Raw genomic sequence first — 22,717 nt, 5'->3', positions numbered from 1 at the left:
GGTATTATATAAATTATTATTGTTTAAATGTGCTGGGAATATAACTCCGTGAGTTTGCGTAACCGAAAAATCAATTTAAATTAATATAATTTTAGATATTTTACTAATTAACCACTAATCATGGTTGCTTTTGTGAGCTAATCTTCTGCAAATATTTCAAAATTGTAATAATTAGTTCTTAAGCATTTCAGACTATATTTAAAAATTTTTACGGACGCGGATATCTTAGTAAATTATTTCACATGACAATTAAAGCTGTTGGGTAAAACTGAATGCAGTAATTTTTATTTCACGATTACACAATGCGAACACAATAATTAAAACTTGACCGTATGTAAGTAATAAAATTTATTTAGAGGAAACACGCACAAAAGAAAAATGTACAATTTTAAAACAATTTTCCTTCATTATGAATTATAACGCAATCCGGCTATCTTAATTAATGAATGAATTAATCTTTTGCAGGTCGCCAGGAAAATGAATACGAAGGCAAATGTGTCCACAAATAGCAACAAACAGGTAAAAATTTAAATGCAAATTCCAGGATTATCAAAAGTCCTTGCGACGGTGAGAACAGTCGAATAAAAAGCCGATTCAATGCAAATCTAACGTAGCAAAGACCAATATTTCTGTTGTTTATTTCTATGAATGTCACTTGCTGGTGAGTTTATACTGACCGGTACCATAATAATAAGTTGAAAAATGTTGTAATTCGTGTAACATGTTCACCTCAAGGCGACCAACAAAGGCCAGATATTTGGGAAAGTGCCAAAAATTTGGAAACGGAAAACGAGTTATGCATAAATGATAGTATAATGATTGTAAAAAACGTGTCAATGCGGTGGTCAATGACTGCATTCATCAAAGAACGCATTGCTGGTACCCGGCACCAATCTAGATTTCTATTAAGATTTGCGATTCGTACAGATCATTTTACTCGTGTTGGGACAACAGCACGCTGAACGGTGTAATGGTGTAATTATTGTTTAAAGACAGTTGAAAGTAACTGTCAACGCGAAACAACGAGACAAAAAACGGTACTACAAAATTTTACATAAATGATTTCATAGTTGCATGTCGAAAATGATTCTAATTGGCAAAGTCGTCGTTTCCCTCTCGAAATTGCCAACTTCCAGTGGAAGTTTTTTTGTTGGTGTTTAGCAGTTTCGAGAATACGACAATCAAAACTATTATAGCTTAAGACGCACGAAAAAAAGAGCACTCATTTTCTATTATTTTTGGTAAAACGGGGAATGACCGGATAAACTGTTGCTCGTACCTATAAATATTTGAGCTAGGAAACAACTTGATGTTGACAAAACAACGCTAATATTTGGGAAATGCACCACTGACTGGTCAATTCAAGGCTAGTTTAAAGCAAAATTTCTTTCGATAACGTAGCTGTCTTGGGTGCAACAAATGACCTTAGTGGTACTGGTTCGGTCAAAATATTTAAAAAAAGGAAAGTCGTTTTTTTCTTCATTAATAACAATCGTCAGTGTCGGATTGTGCCGCCGGGACACCCGGAAATTTCCCAGGATGTTACAATTATAAATGCAATAAACATTCCTAAAAATATTACAGGCGCATAAAAAACTACTTACATATATGGAAATATTAAATAAGAGCATATTTTTTACTTTCAGAGCGTAAACTCAGTACGAAACAATAGGTCTTCCGTTTGTGTCTGTCTGTCTGTCTGTCTGTCTGCCATCTTTCCAAATTTTTTTTAGACAGATAATCTCTGAAAGTAGGTAAAACGCTAATCAAAATTTGGCTAATCATCCCTACCAACAATTTGTTGACGTCATCTCCAAAATTTACAGAGTAAATATTATTTAAATTTTATAGAATAAGATACACCTGCACATGTTAAAAAAAATCAACATTGTCAACTTTTATTATTGAAAATGTCATTTAGTTGTATTTGGATGCATAGGTTTTACCTCTATCCTTATTTTTGTACTAATAATAATAATAATAATAATAATGTTTTACAATTTAACTTTGAAATCATGCAAATATTTTAAGATTGTTTGAAACATGCTAAATCGTTAATCAAAATTTGTCCGTCATCTTACAGTTTAATAATAATAGTCGAATTCGGTCGAAGTATAAACATAAACAGTCGAAGTTAAGCATATACTGAGAAATGGAGAATGTCTAAATTTTTTACGCTTATGTTTCATATTTAAAGGCGCAGGGGTTGCTGGGATGTGTTAATTGCGCCACTTTATACAGGTTGACATTTATCCCAAAACGAAAATTGCAAAATCTAATTTTATAATTTTTTAAAGAAGCGGATTGTCGGACTGTACTTCAAGGGCGGGGGAAGTTCTGTCAAAATGAGCTCGAATGACCAAATTTTAGGTCAACACCCAAACAATTTTTAGAAGGAAGTATTGTAAAAGGGTCCATCGGGCGACTCGCTACTCTCATGTTTTCTGTGGTCTGTCAGCTGGACCGATTTTTATTATTCAGATAATCTCCGAAACTATTGGACCGATTGTAATCAAGCTTTGTATATACGTTAGGAAGATATTATCTGGATGGCAAAACTCTATCCAAAATTTGGCTAATCATGCCCATTTTTTTAGTAAATGTCATTTAAATTTTACACAATAATATACTTGTGGTCTATGAATCCGCCTTGATTGTTTATTATAGTTAATAACCTTTTATACTGGTATACTCGGCGCTATCTCCATAGTGTATAAGCCAAGGTCTCAAACTTGTAAGCCGAAAGTTGCGTGTTACTATTGGAAGCTTTTTTTCTTACACTGTGATTCTTATTTATCTACATTTTGTTAATTCATAGAGGTCATCATTAAAAAATAATGACTTTTAAAGAAGCAGGATTTGTGGTAGTTCTTTCTAAATAACTTTAGCCATTTTTTTATAATGGGGATATACAGGGTGAGTCACTATCCATAAAATAAATCGACACATTTATTAATTTGAGCCACCTGTATAAGCAAATCTACAAAATATGAATAAATTATAAGTAAAAAACGGTGACAAATGTCAATTATCTGTCAAATTTGAGTTATATTATGTAACCCACAATATAATGCGTATTAAGCAGTCGCTAAGTTTGACGTATGGGATTTTCAATACATTTTCAAAATATCCATTATTGACAGACTTGTTTTTTTTCATCATGTATCTTTAAAAATCAATATCTCAATTATTTAAGGAAATTTCGGAACCCAGTTTTCACTACTGTTTTCATCTTACAAAAACATTGTCGACTTTTTTGTCGAAATGAAAAAATCAAAATACAGTTAAAAGCAGTTTCTTCGATACACTCTGCTGATAAACATTTATGGAACTATTTTCAAAGAATCCAACTTTTTTTCACTGAAAGAAATATTCCCACATTCTAAGAGACAGACATTCCAAAAAAAAAAACTATAAAATTTTGAGAAACAGAAATAATAAACTGTGATGATAGAGGGAAAAATTGAAACAATAATTTTGAATCTAGAGAAATGACACTTAACTTAAGTAACTAAAATAATTAATAAATGCATTCAAAAATCTATCTTCCCCTGACCATTTAAAAATTGCTAATGTTGTTCCTGTTTTAAAAAAGAACGATCCCAATACTGTTTCCAATTATAGACCAATATCCCTTGCATCTATTAGGTACACCATAAGTAAAAAATTTAGACCATTCTTAAAATTCAGCTTAGTGAACTTGTAACATACAGTAAAATTATTTTCAACTATACGGAATGTTCAGTTTTTGGGGAGTTATACACAAGTTATTTTTTACCAATACAACATCTTATATATTTTTACGTTGGGCTCTTCTTAGGCTGTCTAAATTATTAATTTTTGAAATTCTAATGCGACGTTGCCACATTTTTGATTTTTTCAAAGCAATACAGTGGTCCACAAAAAATACAATAGGGTTATCTTTAGTATCTGTGTTGCAATATATTTATATTGTGGTATCAATTTAATTAAATCTGAATGTACAGAGTGTTTATGAAAAATTCTAAAGCGTTACAATTTTCAGATAGAGATATTTCAGTTTGTTTAACATTTTTAGTGGTTTCGAAGATTACTTGTCTGACAAACGCTACATCAAATAGACGGAAATGGGAGATCTACTTTTTCATTTTCTAGGAGTTACAAAGCATCGGGAACGCCTGAAACTACCCAGATACGCGGTACCTGTTTGAAAAAACTGAAATATCGATATTTGAAAATTGTAACGTTTCATCACTTTTTATAAACACTCTCTATATTAATTAATATTTTAACATTACGAAGTTTTAATTAAGCCGTTACTTTATCTCGCTACAAACAACTGTAACAGATTTTAAGAACAATCCTATTAAGATTTTTTGTGAACACTTGTATTACTTAAAAAAAATAATAAGAAAATTGAAATAACGCGCAACATAACATAGAAATTGTAAAAATGAACTGCAATTATACGCACCTAGTAGGAAGCCAGTGAGAATATGTAAAAATATCTAAACTGTTATATTTAAAAAACTAAGTTGTGTTGTGTCTTAAAAATATAACACTCTGTATAGTTGAAATTACTTGCCATATTAGTGTATACTACTCAAGAAGCCGTAAGACTTAGTCAGTGACTGTTTTCTATTCGCAATAATTATTGAAATATCAAGGAACGTGTGCTTAGTGACTCACCCTGTATATTAAAATAAAACAATTTACTGCGTTCCCAGAATTTTATGAAACTTTTAGATAAATAATAAATTTTTTAAGACACTCTGTATAAACGATTCTGAAAAAAAACACATGTTTTAACAAGCATTTTATTTGCAAAATTTTGAGATGACGTCACCAAATGTATTTTAAATTGTACCTTCTATCATAGGACTGATTTTTGCACACCGTTTATTGGCAAATGACATACTCTCTAAAAAATAGAGGTGCTGCAATTGAGGTAAGCTGACGAAAAAATTATATACAAAATGAAATCTTCCATTTTAAAAAATGGCAGAACTGAATGTTTAATTTTTACAGTCTAGGTACTCTTTCTCAATTTCACTCTACAGAAGAAAAAATAATTTACCCCGCCCACCCACCCCGTCTCCATTTCAGTAATTATTTCATCTGCTCTGAATGAAAGGCGGAAAGTATACTAAACAGGAATAAAATTTATCGTTAGAATGAGAAGAGGGTGGGTGGGCGGGGTCACTACCTGCTAACATAGGATTGATTTTTGCAGACCTTTTATTGATTATTATCAGTCCAGTAGTTTCCGAGATTATCGGGCCAATAAAACCGCCAACAGACAACAAACGACGGACAGACGGAAACGAGAACATATTTTTTCCTATTCTAGGAGCCATGAAACAAAAAATGAATTTTTTAACGACAGACAAGGTGAAACAAATGTATACCGAGTTGAAAATGTTGAAGAAATTTCCTAAAAAAAAAAAAAAACAAAACAGGCAGGTTAGTACATCTAGTAATTTTTGTGCAGTGGCAGTGGCAGAATTACAAAACACTTGGTAAAAAAATCTATATTTCGTAAAACAACTAGAAAACTCAACACTACTTAATTTCTGTACAAAAATTAACTGGATATTTCTAAATCAGTAAAAAAATCACATTAACACTTTTCAAGTACCTACACCAAATTCGTACCACAAAATTATGGTTCACCTAAATAAAATTGGAAAGTTTGCACAAACACGCAAAAATACCTAAACATAACATTTGAAAAGATGCCATCTACTTTCTAGAGAACCACAATAACTGGGAATCAGAAAACGCTAAAAACGTGTTTTCCAAAGTAAACACTGAATTTATTTTTGACTTCATGACCTTTTGCTGAATGAAAACATTAAGGTTTTTATAAAAAAAGCAACTTCTCAATCGAAGTTTACAAATTACAGTTACAAATTTCAAAATGTTACTAAACACTTCGCAAGGTGTGGCGAATTCCCAACAGGTAGGAATGAGTGATACTTAACTCATGTATGAAACGAAATAGAATGTTAGTGGTAACTTTTGTGTCCTTAGTTTGCCACTAATTGCATATGAGACAAAATAGGTAGGTAAATATAAATGCCATCAGAACACTTCCTGTCAAAAAAGTTACCAACTAGTTCACTAGTATGAACAACGCAGACAGACTACGTTGTTTACCATTCCGTCTTACTCCAGTACCTTATTTAATATAAAAAAAGTTTTCCCAATGATGTTGTTTATTGTTAATTTATGTTAATCCTGTAATACATGTCTTCTGTAACTGTAACGATGTTTTTTGTAGGCAAATACATCATCTTCCGTGCGTTTGTTGGGTTGCCTATAATTTTCAATAAAATCGAATATTTATAACCATTGAAATTTAATGTTAAAAAAAAATATGTTGGCAACACAACACAATGCCAACATTATTACTTTTAAAATAAATTTCATGGTCCACTAGACGCCTTTTTTTCGATTTTCCCCTTCTTCATAATTTTGAAACTGACACAACAGTGCGCCATCTGTCGTTCATAAACCAAACCTCCCCACAACTTGTTTTGACACTTGACAGTTCGACGTACATGAAACTTTAATCCGTTAACCTGTTGCATTCTCAAATCTATCTGTTCTTTGATAACTTTCAAATATCTCCGTTATCACTGATACAACACAGCACAGTAATCAAGTGATTCATATCTAGTTAACGTACATCTGTCGATAAAATAAAACGCACCAACAGTGCCAACACCAAATATAAACAGAAACCCCAATCAAAACAATGGATAAGTTGAGACGAGTGCTCGGAGGCAACGATTCTCCAGATGAAGAGAGCGGAATAATGTCGCAGCTAAATGAAACCACAACATTAAGTTGGTCAACAAGACTGAAAGCATTTCTTTTTTGTTTTATCTTAGGAATACTGTTATCATTTCTTGGATCCTTTGCCCTTTTTTTAAGCAGAGGCCTATCAGTCTTCGCCGTGTTCTACACCCTGGGAAATATACTATCCATGGCTAGCACGTGTTTCCTCATGGGACCTTTTAATCAAATCAAAAAAATGTTTGCCTCAACGAGAGCAATAGCCACAATTCTTGTCATTGCGTCGTTTATCTTAACGTTGATAGCCGCTCTTGTGGTAAGTCTGTCATTATTTTTGTGTGTGTGGTTTAATTTGATTCGTTTTCAGCTACATAATGCTATCTTAGCTTTAGTATTTATTATAATTCAGTCATTGGCGATGACATGGTATTCGTTGTCGTACATACCATATGCCAGAGATGCCGTAAAGAAGACTTTTGTCGCGTGTATAGGGTAAACATGAGGATATCAAAATATGTGTTTGAGTACCTACGTGCATATTTAATGTTGTAATCTATGTCAATTTTAAACCCCTCCACTGATGATGTATTTATTTTGATACTCTTTACATATGTATTTGGACTTTATTGTTATTATATTTAATGTTATAAATGATAAATAAGTGGAAGTAATGCCGTCATGTTTATTAAAAAATGCGATTTAGCAATATTTAAAGGTCAAAATAATTAAAAAGTATTACCAGTTGACCGACAGGTCACGATTCAACAAATAATCGTTGCAAAAATTCTTTGATAAATCGTAAGTACCGAAAAATACGTAAGATCCGACTGTTGCTAACATCACTCTTGGTGTAAACCCTGCAAAAAGACTGAAAAAAGGTGTTGCAAATTTAATGATAAAATTTATTACCCTTTAAATCCTTTTTCGTAATAAAGTTGCTTCAACACAGTCCTGATTGTCATGTCAGTCGCGAGTTTTTTATTAGCCAACATAATTCGAGTTTTAGCGACATCTAAAGGAGTCGTTGTAATAGCAGCAAAAGCTGCAGCCACGGCACCACAGTTTGCTACATCCCACGAATCTAGAGGAACGTCATTTTTAAAACTGACCCTGTATACTTTTTTTAAATATTCCAAAACGGGAAACTGAATTAAAGAAAATGGAATATGTTGGGTTAGCATTGAACCATATCCTCTATACAAGCCCTACAATTGTTGTATTACTTTTGTATAACAAATTTAATTCAAAATCGACTTTTATTAGTCCTTCTGATTTAACAGCATGCATGAAAATTCTCATAGAGGTATGTTTTATATTTGTAGAAGTTTGTCTGCGCTGCTTTACCACCTCCACTGGGGCTCCAATTAAACAGGCTACCTATAATTCGAGTTCGTTTATTTTCATTTTGAAACTCAAAACAGTTCAACGAAATTTTCAAAAAAATTAAAAACGAAATATTCTACTATGGATTACGTGCAACGTTTCGTTATTTTGTAAAAAATAAGGTAATAATACATACGATTTCACCAGCTGTGGCTGCAGTCATGTAAACTAATGGTAAAACATCAGAGTCCACCCTTGGTTCAACGTAATTTTTAAAACTTTCATACGTCAAAAAAAATAAGGCCGCTTCTGGAGCACTTCCTATGGTTTGAGGTCCAATGCCTTTATAAACATGTTTGAAACCTCCGGTTTTAAAAAAGCCTCGTGCGGACTGGAGACGTGTTGTTAAAGTATCTAGAGGAAAAAGGGCTAAATCAACAGCGAGGGCGGCGCCTGCTCCTGCCTGTATATAAAATTTTGAATAGTTGGCGTATAGTTGGTTGCCTACTTTACTTACAAATAATGCCGATAAATACACATTTTTTTGATCTTCTGACATTGTGTCACTATTGTCTAAATTTAGATGTACGAAATTACACATAGGACTCGGTTGGTTGCAACTCGTTAATGCATAATGCACTACGACAATTACGCAAACAGTGTTGCCAAGTTGCTACGTAATAGACTGGATCGGAACTTTTCGGTACATATCGCGGATTTAAATTTTGCGTCAAGGCTTTAATTTTAATTCAAAATTGGTTTTTAAAAAGTCCACTGTGCTCTGATCCAAACTATTTCGGTGTACAAAATAATGGACCACCATACAAATATTCAAAACAGAAAAACTACTCACTATTTCGTAGAACCATTTCAAAATGATTGTATTTCATGCGAAGAAGTGGGTTTCACGTTTCCGTCTATCTCTCTGTTGGGGAGTTTACGGAACACTGTGGAATCTTGGCCCTGTAGATGCTTACATTCTAACTAAATTTGTTTGTCTATCTCAATCATCAATTAAATCACGACATCTCAAAATTTAGCTCTTGGGAAAAACTTCTAATTTCCACAAAGAAATTTGAAAACTTGTCTCAGAAAATATAAAACTGACTGCTCCGAAGTCTATCAGACGTTGTAAGATCGTGGTAAACATTGTGTAAATCGTTACTAAAAATTTATTTGATTGGTTTCAACTCAAATTTTTTTGGAATCGATACACATGACGGACGCACAGACAGACAGATTACAAACACGTGTAATTTTAATATGATCTCTTTTAAATTAACGGTATATCTAAAGTTTTTGAATGATTATAGCTTAAGTTACTGCAGTATTCACACTTCATAACTCCTCGTTCGAGATTTAAAATAGTTCATTTATGGAATTTATTCCCATCGTTGATCCATTTTGAACCAAAGGACCTTGAAAATTTTCATCAGTTAAATTAATATATTATCACGGACTAGAAATGGGAGGTGCATTTTGTGTTTGTATTACGTATATTAATGTTATTTTCTTACATCTGAATTATTTTCTCACAGCTTGAATTTGAACATTTATTCTCGAATTATTATTTTGATTGTGACCACATTTAATATACACCTTGTTGTGTTCATTATGCTTTGTTTTATCTGATGCAATCTTGATGATTTTGATTTAATCATTAACTTGAATTCATGCGTAATTTAACTTCCTGTAAATCCTTGTTCTTCAAAATGGCTGATAGAGTGTGGCATAATTTAATTTATTGGTTATTTTATTTCTTGTAATTATAATACTCAATTTGCTACTAAAACTAAAAGTTTTTTTTTCCTCCGTTTTCAAGTAAATCTTTATCTGCAATACCGATTTTCAAACCTTGTGAACCCGGTTGTCTAGTTGGCTGTGTCCTTTGCGGGGATGGAAGTAAGCCTCCAGAATGAGAATATTTAAAAAATCCGAATTTCTGAGGAAACCAATTTAACCCACTGTGATATAGTCTTCCATACAAGTGTTTTTTGTTTTGACAAGAAACACTTGCGTAAAATTGAAACTTGGGGGTCCACCGGGACTACTATTACTATGTATTATTATTTTCAATTTTGCCGGCGACATTGGCGTTTTAAAAAAAATACGTTGTTTTTTGAATTTCGATGACGTTACCCAGAAAAACTAAGCCATTTAAAAAATTGTGGAAGGTTATTTTGACAGAATTTACCTCGCCCTTGACCTTGACGTATTGTCCGACAAATTACGCTTCTTTAAAAATCACTCCATAAAATTAGGTTTGGGGATTTTCGTTTTATGATAACTGTTAACCTCTATAAAGTCGTATAATTAACATCCTCGCTACTCCTGCATTTTTAAATATGAAATATATTTAAAGCAGATAACTGACGAGAAAAATATAGACATTTTCAATTTCTCAGTATATGCTTAATTTTGACTGTGTTTATATTTCGACCGAATTCGAATTAGCACGTTCAGATTACAAGCGTCCGCGGTTAAAAGAAAATGAATTTTGGTTGATTTTGTGTCTTAACATATCTTCATGATTTCAGTATTCAGCCGTTTTAAAGTTGAATTGTAACATACAACTTTTGATTTTTTTCAAAAAATCTGGATGTGTACAGGAAAAACTCAACGCGGATTTTAAATTACCCATACATATGGAGTGTGTAATTCTATAAAATTTAAGGAAAACTTGTTCTGCAAAATTATAAAATGACGTCATCATTTTATACGAGGCCATAAACTAAAAAAAGTTAATTAATGATTTACCATGGTTACAAAAATCTTAAAAAAATTGCAAGTTTTCAGAGCATTCGGTTTTACAATTTCAAACTTAAACTGTAAAGTGTTGTTACCTTAGATTATATAATAAATAGATCCCACCATGCCGTGTTCTTTCCCTAGAACAGCCTGTGACGACATCCTCCTGTCACACATCTCTCTCGTGCATGGAGGGATTACAATGAAGCTATCCTTGCCTGATCACTATTTGAATTTTGCGCGCCTAAATTTTAGGAAGTATGTCTGAACCATGATACAAGTAAATATGGTATGGACATACGCAGGTTTGCTGACGTCACCTGGCTGTATTCAGGCGGGAAATTGAAATATTTACCGAGCCCAACTAAAGTCACTAGATCTACTATTACTTTTAGAAAGTACGGCAAACTGCCTGTGGTCGGAATTCGACAGAGAGGAACCTAACCTATGTGTTAAACAAAGATAGCGCGAGGCTAGTAATTTTCGCTATCTGTCAACGAAAGGTTGATGTGTTTACGATTTGAGGTTACGACAGACTGTACTAGAATTATTGAGTTAACGGACCGGAAAGAACACTATTCCAGTCCCAAAGTAACTCCAGCCCTATTCAACGAGAAAGTGTCACCGGTAACCAGCAAACAGTCGTGGAAGACGTGTTACCACCAAGGCAATTGACGGCCAAATGACAGTAACAGGATCGCCATACTGGTTAATAGTTGTGTATTAAATTATTGGTTTGTACTTACCAAATGTACGAGATTCTTTGTACAATTATTATTACTATTCACAATCAGTGTAAAAACAATTTGCAATGTTTCACAATTTTTATTCTGCAGAGTATCTTCGGCTGAAATATACATATTTTCTTATTATTTGCTTCATCCCCGCTATTTTTTTAACAACGCTAGGTCGCTAGCAAACCACCAATTTGTTTTTACGCATCAGTTTGGTAACAATAAACAATAACCCTCATAACCACAAAAACTCATAACTGCCTCATAACCCTTAAAATTGATATTTGACATCAGATGTCAACACAGAAGTGGAAGGTCATTCATTCCACATGACGTCAGATAACGTTGCGCAGAAGAAGACGAGTTTTGGTTCATGGGATGTCCATACCATATTTACTTGTATCATGGTCTGAACCACGGTTGTAGAATAGATAGGTTGATACACTAGCATACATTTGCATATCCCTGGTTAGCGACGCCAATTGTCGATCGCGTCGCCTGGTTTTTGACGTTTTAGGGACACAGAACTCTATAGGCATCTGTCTATAACCGATGTAATTAATAAAAGAAATCCTACTTATCGACTCCGATCAAATGTCATTTACAAATTTTGTATTGTTCATAAAGCAATGTAAACGAAAATCCCCAAAATAACTAGAATGATTTCCGCTCGACAAGGTAGAGGCGCTAGCTGTATGTGTCCTTTCCATGGATATAGGGATCGAAAAGAAGCGTCGCCATCCCAAGCCATTAGTGTACAAACCTATCTATTCTACAACCGTGGTCTGAACTAACTTCGGAAGAACGATGTTGACAGCTTGATTTTATAAATAATTCACAGTAGATAACGAAAGGAATAGTAAATTATTGGGCAGCAATTGTGATCCTTTATGACTACATCACTTAAAATAGGATCTTTGTTCTAAATTCTAAAATTGTTTTTTGTACAACAACTCGAAAGAGAGGTTAGAAGAAATATCTGTGAAAAGCGATTTGTTGCGCTGGTGCGGTACAAGGATGGAAGTGAAATAGACATATACAGATGAAATGCATATAACTAGTGATGTAAAAATACCGTATTTTATTTTTGCGGTATAAAACCATGGTATAATACCGTTTTATACGGTATTTTATAGTGAACCAAGAGCTATAAGGTTATATGGCCATCATAAAATTATCCCATTGTGTCGAAGTTAAGTTGTTTACAATAGAAAAGGTTTTAGGGTCGTAAATAACGAGTCCACTACAGCTCGACCGGCTCTTGCGGTTTCGTTCAGGGGCGGCTTTCACTAAATATGAAAATCCACCACTCCACTATTTCTTTGCTACCTGCAGCCGCTGAGGGTTCCGAAATAACCACTCGCTTTGAAAGCCGGCCCTGTTAAATATGAACAAGAAATGTTTAGAAGATGATTTATTGCCAACCGGTAAGCTTAGTGCGAACCGCACAAAGGGGGTATTTATTTGCGGTCAACTAATTTTATGATGGCCATATAACCTTATACCTCTTGGTTCACTATATATGGTATTATATTCAAATTTTGGCGCCAACATTTTTCATTTTTAGCTTTATGGTAAATGTCATCTGGTGATTTACTAATTAGTAGAGAAATAAAACAAAAACTCTTCACGAAGAATTTATTATAAAAAAACAAACAATAAACTATGTAAATATGAAAATAAAACTTTTTTCTACTCTCTGAAAAAAAGCTATGTGAATATGAAAATAAAACATTGTTCTCGTCAATTAAAAAAAAATTAACAAAAGTAGAGACTATTGTTTCATTGATCTTCATCAACTACGTGCAGTATGAAAGCTTCTTCTACCTCCATATCTGAGTCTTCATTTGTTTCAGATTCATCAACGTCAACGCTGATGTTATCTTCGGCAATGTCGACATCATTATCTACATCATCTTACAATTTGAGGATATTCTCATTGTCATCCTCATAATCATAAATATTATTTTGCAATGATAAATTGCTTTTAATGTAACTTAATAAGTTAAAAAAATTACGATTGACATAACCTAAAAATTTAATTTTATACCAGTGGTATAAAAACATTTTATACATACCGTATAATACGGTTTTAAACCATGGTATTATACGGCCTGTATTATACACTCACATCACTACATATAACAAAGATGAAGATGTGGTGATCACACAAGGATAGCATTATACTACTCCCCTTGACGTAGAAAACGACAACAGATAGCTTCATGTCTAGTCACAGCATTCAGTTTGAGTATTGGTATCTATTTATTATATGATCTAAGGTTGTTACACAATTTTGATTTTTTTCTCAAAAATTGGGATGTCTAGGATGAAAGGTCGACACGGATTCATGAATCACACATACAGGAGTACCTATACAATATAAAATTAAATAAATATATGTACATATACCTGAAAGGGGCAAATTACTAGTAAGTAAAAAAGTACGTTTCACCCCACATTTTGTTTTTTAATTGATTATGAGTTGTTTTTTTTTTTAAGGAAAACAGGCCAGTTTTGACGTTGAAGAGGTTTTTTTATTGTTTTGTGAAAATCTCGAAGTCATCGGTTTCTATATGGAATCCGCAACTTTTTAAAAAATAAACTTAAAAATGGAATGAAAAGTAAAAAAATCCATTAAAAAAACTTCACGACAAAAACTGACTTTTTATTTTATAAAAAAGCAATAAAAAACTTCAACGTCAAAATTGGCCTGTTTGCTTAAAAAAAAAACAATTATACAGTGAACTTCAGTCACTCAGATGAGCACTGGATTTGAAATATCAAACAATGCTTTTGGAATCGCCAAAATTTATATTTGGTAAATATTCATTTTTTCGGCAAAATTCTAAAATGATGTCATTATGGTTTTAAAGTGCCATAAACCGAAAAACGTTTGTAAAATTTCAGAGCATTCGATTCTATAGTTCCAAAGTTGAATTCCAAGATGTTGCAACTTTGATTTTTCATCCAAAAATCTGGATGTCTAGGATAAAACTTAACAGGGTTTCATAAACCACATACGCAGGAATATCTTATTTTATAAAATTTAAAGAATATTTACTATTGTAAATTTTGTAGATGACGTTGTGGTGACCGACTTCGAATTAAAATTTCGCCCTGAAAAAAAAAATAACAACGGCGCGAAATCGCATTTGAATAATTTGAATTTGAAAAAAAATCAATCAAGAAAATCGTTAAACATAGGCAACCATCTGTACGTTTAGTTCTTTTCTGGTAGTTGGTAGCTCCTAGGGATTGTCTTGGTAGTGTCTGTTGAGAGGGTTGGTAGAAGTCGATTCGGTGGCTAGAGGGTTGAGAGGCGTCACTTTTGGTTTGTTTGTTGTATGTGAAACCACGTGGTGAGTAAGCTAGGTTCAGTTTAGTTGGTTTGGTGGTTAATAAAAAAGGGGGAAGCCTTTGTTTAACGACACTTAATCGTAACGACGACGACGCCACAGTTTCCCCAACACGCGTAGCTAATTCTTGCGTTTGTTCCAAGCAGAAATATGCGGATTTTCGACCGAGGTTAACATGTCGTGTAAATTTGTTTTATTGTTTGTACAGTCACAATTCATGTTAGGATTTTAATCGTTAACTGGTTCTAAACACAATTTAACAGACATTTGATTTGTTCAGATACAGCACTTGCAGGAGTTTTCATGAAATTCACTTAGTTCATTAACGGCAGTTAAATTAACCAAATGTTGCCGCACTCTGGAAAAAGACCGTGAAGGTACGGTAGAATTCATTATATTATAAGCACCGAGACATTTTCTCGCAACGTGGAAAATTACATCACCGAGAAACTTTTCTAGCAACGCCGGATGCATTTTGTCTTTATTTATCATCTTAAGGGGCAAACACCCATTCCAGGTTGAATGATAGGTGTAAATAATGAATTGTTTAATACTCCTGCTGATATTAATAATGGTTTCGCGACACAATTTGAATCTGTGTATCAGGAGGACTTGAGGAAAAACTGCGAATTTGACAAATACTGTCTAAATGACACCTGCATCACAAGAAACTTTGATGAGTATGAAATTCTAGAGGCGGTTGGTAGTCTAAAAACAGTTGTGTTATGGGACCTGACTCAATAACAGCGTTTTTAGTTACCGACTGTTGACATGTTCTTTGTCAACCATTATTACATATTTATAATTTAATAATTCGTCATAAAGGTTTTCCTGATTGTTGGAAACAATTACGTATTACGCCGGTTTATAAATCTGGAAATAAAAATGAAATAAAAAATTATCGACCGATATCTATCATTTGCAATTTTGCCAAAAGTTCGAAATTTTAATTTACAAATCAATCTACCCCCATGTTAATCATCAGTTGTCGCCAAAACAACATGGTTTTCTGAAAGGAAAATCAACTGTTACAAATCTTTGCTCCTTCACTACCTTTATTTCGTGTGTTTTGGAAAATAGACTGCAAGTTGACGAAGTTTATTGTGATTTTTCTAAAGCTTTTGACATGGTTCAACATTCGCTGCATTTGCAAAAGTTACATCGCTTTGGATTATCTTATGGTCTAATACAAATTCTTTGCGGTTATCTGACAGGTCGTGTGAATTATATAGAATATCAAGGCATCAAATCTCGATTATTTCAAAGCAAAAGTGGTGTTTCTCAGGGTTCAGTACTTGGTCCGTTGCTGTTCCTACTTTTTATTGATGATATTATGAAATGCTTTCTATCAGAATACTTAGTCTACGCAGATGATTCAAAGTTATATCATGTCATAAATTTAAAAACTATCTCAGACAGTGAGACGTTGCAGGGGCGGTCGGGATGACATGACGCTGTCGGCTTGACCCAATAGCCGGGACCCAACCACGAGTTTGCGACCGTAAGGGCCTGTTCGCCTAGCCACGTTTCTTCGTGATTGAGGGGTGCTGGGCGGCAGTGCTTGCGATAAAATAGAATCACCGTCGTGGCTAGGGGAACAGCCACGACCAAGAGCCCCAAACTCCGCTCGTGCTACAACACCCCTTATGAGTAATTTTGCTGTGTTCTATAATGAAATTGATATAATTTTTGCTGTGTGTATTAAGTTGGAATACTGCTATCGTTTCTTGGATCCTTCGCCCTTTTTTTAAGCAGAGGCCTATCAGTCTTCGCCGTATTCTACACCCTGGGAAATATACTATCCATGGCTAGCACGTGTTTCCTCATGGGACCTTTTAATCAAATCAAAAAAATGTTTGCCTCAACGAGACCAATAGCCACAATTCTTGTCATTGCGTCGTTTATCTTAACGTTGATAGCCGCTCTTGTGGTAAGTTTATCATTATTTTTGTGTGCGTGGTTTAATTTGATTCGTTTTCAGCTACATAATGCTATCTAAGCTATCTTAGCTTTAGTTTTTATTATAATTCAGTCATTGGCGATGACATGGTATTCGTTGTCGTATATACCATATGCCAGAGATGCCGTAAAGAAGACTTTTGTCGCGTGTATAGGGTAAACATGAGGATATCAAAATATGTGTTTGAGTACCTACGTGCATATTTAATGTTGTAATCTATGTCAATTTTAAACCCCTCCACTGATGATGTATTTATTTTGATACTCTTTACATATGTATTTGGACTTTATTGTTATTATATTTAATGTTATAAATGATAAATAAGTGGAAGTAATACTGTCATGTTTATTAAAAAATGCGATTTAGCAATATTTAAAGGTCCAAATAATTAAAAAGTATTACCAGTTGACCGACAGGTCATGATTTAACAAATAATCGTTGCAAAAATTCTTTGATAAATCGTAAGTACCGAAAAACACGTAGGCACCGACTGTTGCTAACATCACTCTTGGTGTAAACCCTGCAAAAAGACTGGAAAAAAAGTGCTGCAAATGTTACAGATAATGATAACAATTATTACCCTTTAAATCCTTTTTCGTAATAAATTTGCTTCAACACAGTCCGGATTGTGTCCGTCGCGAATCTTTTATCAGCCAACATAATTCGGGTTTTAGCGACATCTAAAGGAGTCGTTGTAATAGCAGCAAAAGCTGCAGCCATGGCACCACAGTTTGCTACATCCCACGAATCTAGAGGAACGTCATTTTTAAAACTGAGCCTGTATACTTTTTTTAAATATTCCAAAACAGGAAACTGAATTAAAGAAAATGGAATTTCTTGGGTTAGCATTGAACCATATCCTCTATACAAGCCCTACAATCCTTGTATTACTTTTTTATAACAAATTTAATTCAAAATCGACTTTTATTAGTCCTTCGGATTTAACAGCATGCATGAAAATTCTGAGAGAGGTGTGTTTTGTATTTGTAGAAGTTTGTCTCCGCTGCTTCACCACCTCCACTGGGGCTCCAATTAAACAGCCTACCTGTAATTTGAGCGCGTTTATTTTCATTTTGAAACTCTAAACAGTTCTCCGAAATTAAAAAAAAAATTTAAAAACAAAGCATTCCGTTATTTTGTGAAAAATAAGAGTAATAACACATACGATTTCACTAATTGTGGCTGCAGACATGTGAACTAATGGTAACACATTAGAGTCCACCCTCGGTTCAAAATAATACTTAAAACTCTCATACGTCAAAAAAAATAAGGCCGCTTCTGGAGCACTTCCTATGATTTTAGGTCCTATGCCTTTATATACATGTTTAAAACCCCCGGTTTTAAAAAAGCCTCGTGCGGACTGAAGACGTGTTGATAAAGTATCTAGAGGAAAAAGGGTTAAATCAACAACGAGGGCGGCGCTTCCTCCAGCCTGTACATAAAATTTTGAATAGTTAAAGTATAGTTGGTTGCCTACTTTACTTACAAATAATGCCGATAAATACACAGTTTTTTGGTCCTCTGACATTATGTCACTATTATCCAAATTTAGATGTAAGAAATCATACGAAATTACACATAATGACTAGGTTGGTTGCATCTCGCTAGTGCATAGGTGCCCTTATCCCTTATCTAAGATAAGTGCATTATATGTGCATTGCGACTTTTACGCAAACAATGTTGCCAAGTTGCTACGTAATAGACTGGATCAGAATTTTTCGGTACATATCACGGATTTAAATTTTGCGTCAATTTTAAAACCAATTTTAATTCAAAATTGGTTTTAAAAAAGTCCAGTCTGCTCTGAGTCAAATTATTTCGGTCTACAATATATTGGACTACTATACAAATGTCCAAAACAAAAAATTACTCATTATTTCGTAGAACCATTTAAAAATGATTGTATATATTTCACGTGAAGAAGTGGGTTTCACGTTTCCGTCTATGTCTGTTGAGGAGTTTATGAGAATCTTTAATGACGTCATCTCAAAATTTTGATACGAAAATATAAAATAATACTCGTGTGGCTGACTAATTAGCTCTTGGGAAAAAATTCAAATTTGCACAAAAACAAATAATGAAAATTTGTTTCAGAAAATATAAAACTGACTGCTATGAAATCTACCAGATGATAAGATCGTAGTAAACAGGGTGTAAATCGTTACTAAGAATTTATTTGATTGGTTTCAAGTCAAATTTTTTTGGAATCGACACACATGTCGGACGGACAGACAGACAGGCTACAAACACGTGTAATTTTAATATAATCTATTTTAAATAAATAAATTAATTGAATCAAAGGATCTTGAAAATTTTCAACAGTTAAATTAATATTATCATGGACTAGAAATGGGAGGTGCATTTTGTGTTTGTATTAAGTATATTAATATTATTTTCTTACATCTGAATTATTTTCTCACAGCTTGAATTAGAACATTTATTCTCGAATTATTATTTTGATTGTGACCGTATTTAATATACGCCTTGTTGTGTTCATTATGCTTTGTTTTATCTGATGCAATCTTGATGGTTTTGATTTAATCATTAACTTGAATTCATGCGTAATTTAACTTCATGTAAATCCTTGTCCTTCAAAATGGCTGATAGAATGTGTCACAATTTAATTTATTGGTTGTTTTATTTCTTGTAATTATAATACTCAATTTGCTACTAAAACTAAAAGTTTTTTTCTCCCTCCGTTTTCAAGTGAATCTTTATCTGCAATACCGATTTTCAAACCTTGTGAACCGGGTTGTCTAGTTGGCTGTGTCCTTTGCGGGGATAGAAGTAAGCCTCCAGAATATTTAAAAAATCCGAATTTCTGAGAAAACCAATTTAACCCACTGTGATATAGCCTTCCATACAAGTATTTCTTGTCAAAATGCGTAAAATTGAAACTTGGGGGTCTACCAGGACTACTATTACTATTATTATTTTCAATTTTGCTGGCGACATTGGCGTTTAAAAAAAAATACGTTGTTTTTTGAATTTTGATGACGTTACCCAGAAAAACTAAGCCATTTAAAAAATTGTGGAAGGTTATTTTGACAGAATTTACCTCGCCCTTGACGTATTGTCCGACAAATTACGCTTCTTTAAAAATCACTCCATAAAATTAGGTTTGGGGATTTTCGTTTTATGATGACTGTTCACCTCTATAAAGTTGTATAATTAACATCCTCGCTACTCCTGCATTTTTAAATATGAAATATATTTAAAGCAGATAACTGACGGGAAAAATATAGACATTTTCAATTTCTCAGTATATGCTTAACTTTGACTGTTTGTGTTTATATTTCGACCTAATTCGACTTTTAGCACGTTCAGATTACACGCATCCGCGGTTAAAAGAAAATGAAATTTGGTTGATTTTGTGTCCTCAACGCAGAGGAAAGGACATAAAACAATCTTAAAATATCTTCATGATTTCAGTATTCAGCCGTTTTAAAGTTGAATTGTAACATACAATTTTTGATTTTTTTCAAAAAATCTTGATGTGTACGGGAAAAACTCAAAGCGGATTTTAAATTACCCATACATATGGAGTATGTAATTCTATAAAATTTAAGGAAAACTTGTGCAAAATTATAAAATGACGTCATCATTTTTTACGAGGCCATAAACGAAAAAAAGTTAATTAACCATTTACCATGGTTACGAAAATCTTTAAAAAATTGCAAGTTTTCAGAGCATTCGGTTTTACAATTTCAAAGTTAAACTGTAAAATGTTGTTACACAATTTTGATTTTTTTCTCAAAAATCGGGATGTCAAGGGTGAAAGCTCGACACGGATTCATGAATCACACATACAGGAGTCCCTACACAATATAAAATTAAATAAATATATGTATATATACCAGAAAGGGGCAAATTACTAGTAAGTAAAAAGGTACGTTTCACCCCACATTTTGTTTTTTAATTTATTATGAGTTTTTTTTTTAGGAAAACAGGCCACTTTTGACGTTGAAGAGGTTTTTTATTTTTTTGCGAAAATCTCGAAGTCATCGGTTTCTATATAGATCCGCTGGAATTATGGTCAAAATCTTTACAAATCCACAACTTTTTAAAAAATAAAGTTAAAAATGGAATGAAATGTAAAAAACTTCACGACAAAAATTGACTTTTTATTTTATAAAAAAACAATAAAAATGTTCAACGTCAAAATTGGTCTGTTTGCTTAAAAAACAATTATACAGTGAACCTCAGTCATTCAGATGAGCACTGGATCTGAAATATCAAATGGAATCGCCAAAATTTATATTTGCTACATTTTCATTTTTTCGGCAAAATTTTAAAATGATGTCATTATTGTTTTAAAGTGTCATAAACCGAAAAACGTTTGTAAAATTTCAGAGCATTCGATTTTGTAGTTCCAAAGTTGAATTCCAAGATGTTGCAACTTTGATTTTTCCTCCAAAAATCTGGATGTCTAGGATAAAACTTAACACGGTTTCCTAAACCACATATGCAGGAGTATCCTATTTTATAAAATTTAAATAATATTTAGTTACTATTCTAAATTTTGGAGACGACGTTGTGGTGACCGACTTTGAATTGAAATTTCGCGCTAAAAAAAATGAACAAGGGCGCGAACTCGCATTTAAATAGTTTGAATTTGAAAAAAAATTCAATCAAGAAAATCGTTAAACATAGGCAACCATGTGCACGTTTAGTTCTTTTCTGGTAGTTGGTAGCTCCTAGGGATTGTCTTGGTAGTGTCTGTTGAGAGGGTTGGTAGAAGTTGATTCGGTAGCTTGAGGGGCGAGAGGCGTCACTTTTGGTTTGTTTGTGGTGTGTGAAACCACGTGGTGAGTAAGCTAGGTTAAGTTTAGTTGGTTTGTAGTTAATAAAAAAGGGGAAGCATTTGTTCAACGAGAATTAATCGTAACGACGCGATGCCACAGTTTCCCCAACACGCGTAGCTAATTCTTGCGTTTGTTCCAAGCAGAACTATGCGGATTTTCGACCGAAGTTAACGTGTCGTGTAAATTTGTTTCATTGTTTGTAAAGTCACAGTTCATGTTAGGATTTTAATCGTTAACTGGTTCTAACACAATTTAACAGACAGTTGATTTGTTCAGATAGAGCACTTGCAGGAGTTTTCATGAAATTCACTTAGTTCATTAACGGCAGTTAAATCAACCTAATGTTGCTCCATTCTGGGAAAAGACCGTGAAGGTACGGTAGAATTTATAATATTATAAGCAGATATTATCATCATATCATCGTTACATCACCGAGACATTTTCTCGAACGTGGAAAATTACATCACTGAGAAGCTTTTTTAGCAACGCCGGATGCATTGTGTGTTTGTTTATCATCTTAAGGGGCACACACGCATTCCAGGTTGTATGATAGGTGTAAATAATGAATTGCTTAATACTCCTGCTGATATTAATAATGGTTTCGCGACACAATTTGAAATTGTGTATCAGGAGGACTTGAGGAAAAACTGCGAATTTGACAAATACTGTCTAAATGACACCTGCATCACAAGAAACTTTGATGAGTATGAAATTCTAGAGGCGGTTGGTAGTCTAAAAACAGTTGTGTTATGGGACCTGACTCAATAACAGCGTTTTTAGTTACCGACTGTTGACATGTTCTTTGTCAACCATTATTACATATTTATAATTTAATAATTCGTCATAAAGGTTTTCCTGATTGTTGGAAACAATTACGTATTACGCCGGTTTATAAATCTGGAAATAAAAATGAAATAAAAAATTATCGACCGATATCTATCATTTGCAATTTTGCCAAAAGTTCGAAATTTTAATTTACAAATCAATCTACCCCCATGTTAATCATCA

At 33.4% G+C, this 22,717-nt stretch overlaps 3 protein-coding genes and 1 pseudogene across 4 annotated transcripts; 2 read left to right on the top strand and 2 right to left on the bottom strand.

Annotated features, from left to right (window-relative positions):
- The first annotated feature begins 6,507 nt into the window (after window positions 1-6,507).
- Window positions 6,508-7,451, top strand: LOC135132330 (vesicle transport protein SFT2B-like). The gene is made up of 2 exons (XM_064060392.1): window positions 6,508-7,096; window positions 7,148-7,451. The coding sequence occupies exons 1-2, from the start codon at window positions 6,740-6,742 to the stop codon at window positions 7,274-7,276; spliced, it is 486 nt and encodes a 161-aa protein (XP_063916462.1). The 5' UTR covers window positions 6,508-6,739; the 3' UTR covers window positions 7,277-7,451.
- Window positions 7,443-11,977, bottom strand: LOC135132329 (mitochondrial S-adenosylmethionine carrier protein-like). 2 transcript variants are annotated; one of them, XM_064060391.1, is made up of 6 exons: window positions 10,947-11,977; window positions 8,621-9,066; window positions 8,300-8,566; window positions 8,035-8,157; window positions 7,690-7,985; window positions 7,443-7,648 (listed from the first exon to the last, which is right to left on the bottom strand). In XM_064060391.1, exons 2-6 carry the CDS (start codon window positions 8,702-8,704, stop codon window positions 7,516-7,518), a joined length of 903 nt encoding a protein of 300 aa, XP_063916461.1. In that variant the 5' UTR covers window positions 8,705-9,066; window positions 10,947-11,977; the 3' UTR covers window positions 7,443-7,515. The 2 variants fall into 2 exon arrangements, with proteins under 2 accessions (XP_063916461.1, XP_063916460.1); XM_064060390.1 differs by lacking the exon at window positions 10,947-11,977 and having other exon boundaries at window positions 8,621-10,168.
- Window positions 11,978-15,466: 3,489 nt separating this feature from the next.
- Window positions 15,467-17,238, top strand: LOC135131680 (vesicle transport protein SFT2B-like; annotated as a pseudogene).
- Window positions 17,239-17,302: 64 nt separating this feature from the next.
- On the bottom strand, window positions 17,303-18,524 carry LOC135131679 (mitochondrial S-adenosylmethionine carrier protein-like). The gene is made up of 5 exons (XM_064059525.1): window positions 18,391-18,524; window positions 18,070-18,336; window positions 17,827-17,949; window positions 17,485-17,777; window positions 17,303-17,435 (listed from the first exon to the last, which is right to left on the bottom strand). The coding sequence occupies exons 1-5, from the start codon at window positions 18,430-18,432 to the stop codon at window positions 17,303-17,305; spliced, it is 858 nt and encodes a 285-aa protein (XP_063915595.1). The 5' UTR covers window positions 18,433-18,524.
- Between the last annotated feature and the right edge of the window lie 4,193 nt (window positions 18,525-22,717).

The sequence above is a fragment of the Zophobas morio genome, unplaced genomic scaffold, assembly GCF_036711695.1.
Source record: "Zophobas morio isolate AGI-343-1 ecotype UQ-CSIRO unplaced genomic scaffold, CSIRO_AGI_Zmor_V1 ptg000021l, whole genome shotgun sequence".
NCBI lineage: Eukaryota > Metazoa > Arthropoda > Insecta > Coleoptera > Tenebrionidae > Zophobas > Zophobas morio.
This window is presented reverse-complemented; position numbering and strand designations above follow the sequence as displayed.

Excerpts from the sequence above, each read along its gene's own strand:
- LOC135132330 (XM_064060392.1), top strand. The coding sequence starts at position 6,740 with ATGGATAAGTTGAGACGAGTGCTCGGAGGCAACGATTCTCCAGATGAA. Across the intron at positions 7,097-7,147 it reads CGTTGATAGCCGCTCTTGTG|CTACATAATGCTATCTTAGC; the intron begins GTAAGTCTGTCA and ends ATTCGTTTTCAG.
- LOC135132329 (XM_064060391.1), bottom strand. The coding sequence starts at position 8,704 with ATGTGTAATTTCGTACATCTAAATTTAGACAATAGTGACACAATGTCA. Across the intron at positions 7,986-8,034 it reads AATCAGAAGGACTAATAAAA|GGCTTGTATAGAGGATATGG; the intron begins GTCGATTTTGAA and ends CAACAATTGTAG. Across the intron at positions 7,649-7,689 it reads TACGAAAAAGGATTTAAAGG|TCTTTTTGCAGGGTTTACAC; the intron begins GTAATAAATTTT and ends ACCTTTTTTCAG.
- LOC135131679 (XM_064059525.1), bottom strand. The coding sequence starts at position 18,432 with ATGTCAGAGGACCAAAAAACTGTGTATTTATCGGCATTATTT. Across the intron at positions 18,337-18,390 it reads TGTATTTATCGGCATTATTT|GCTGGAGGAAGCGCCGCCCT; the intron begins GTAAGTAAAGTA and ends TTTTATGTACAG. Across the intron at positions 17,950-18,069 it reads CAGCCACAATTAGTGAAATC|GTAGGCTGTTTAATTGGAGC; the intron begins GTATGTGTTATT and ends CTCAAATTACAG.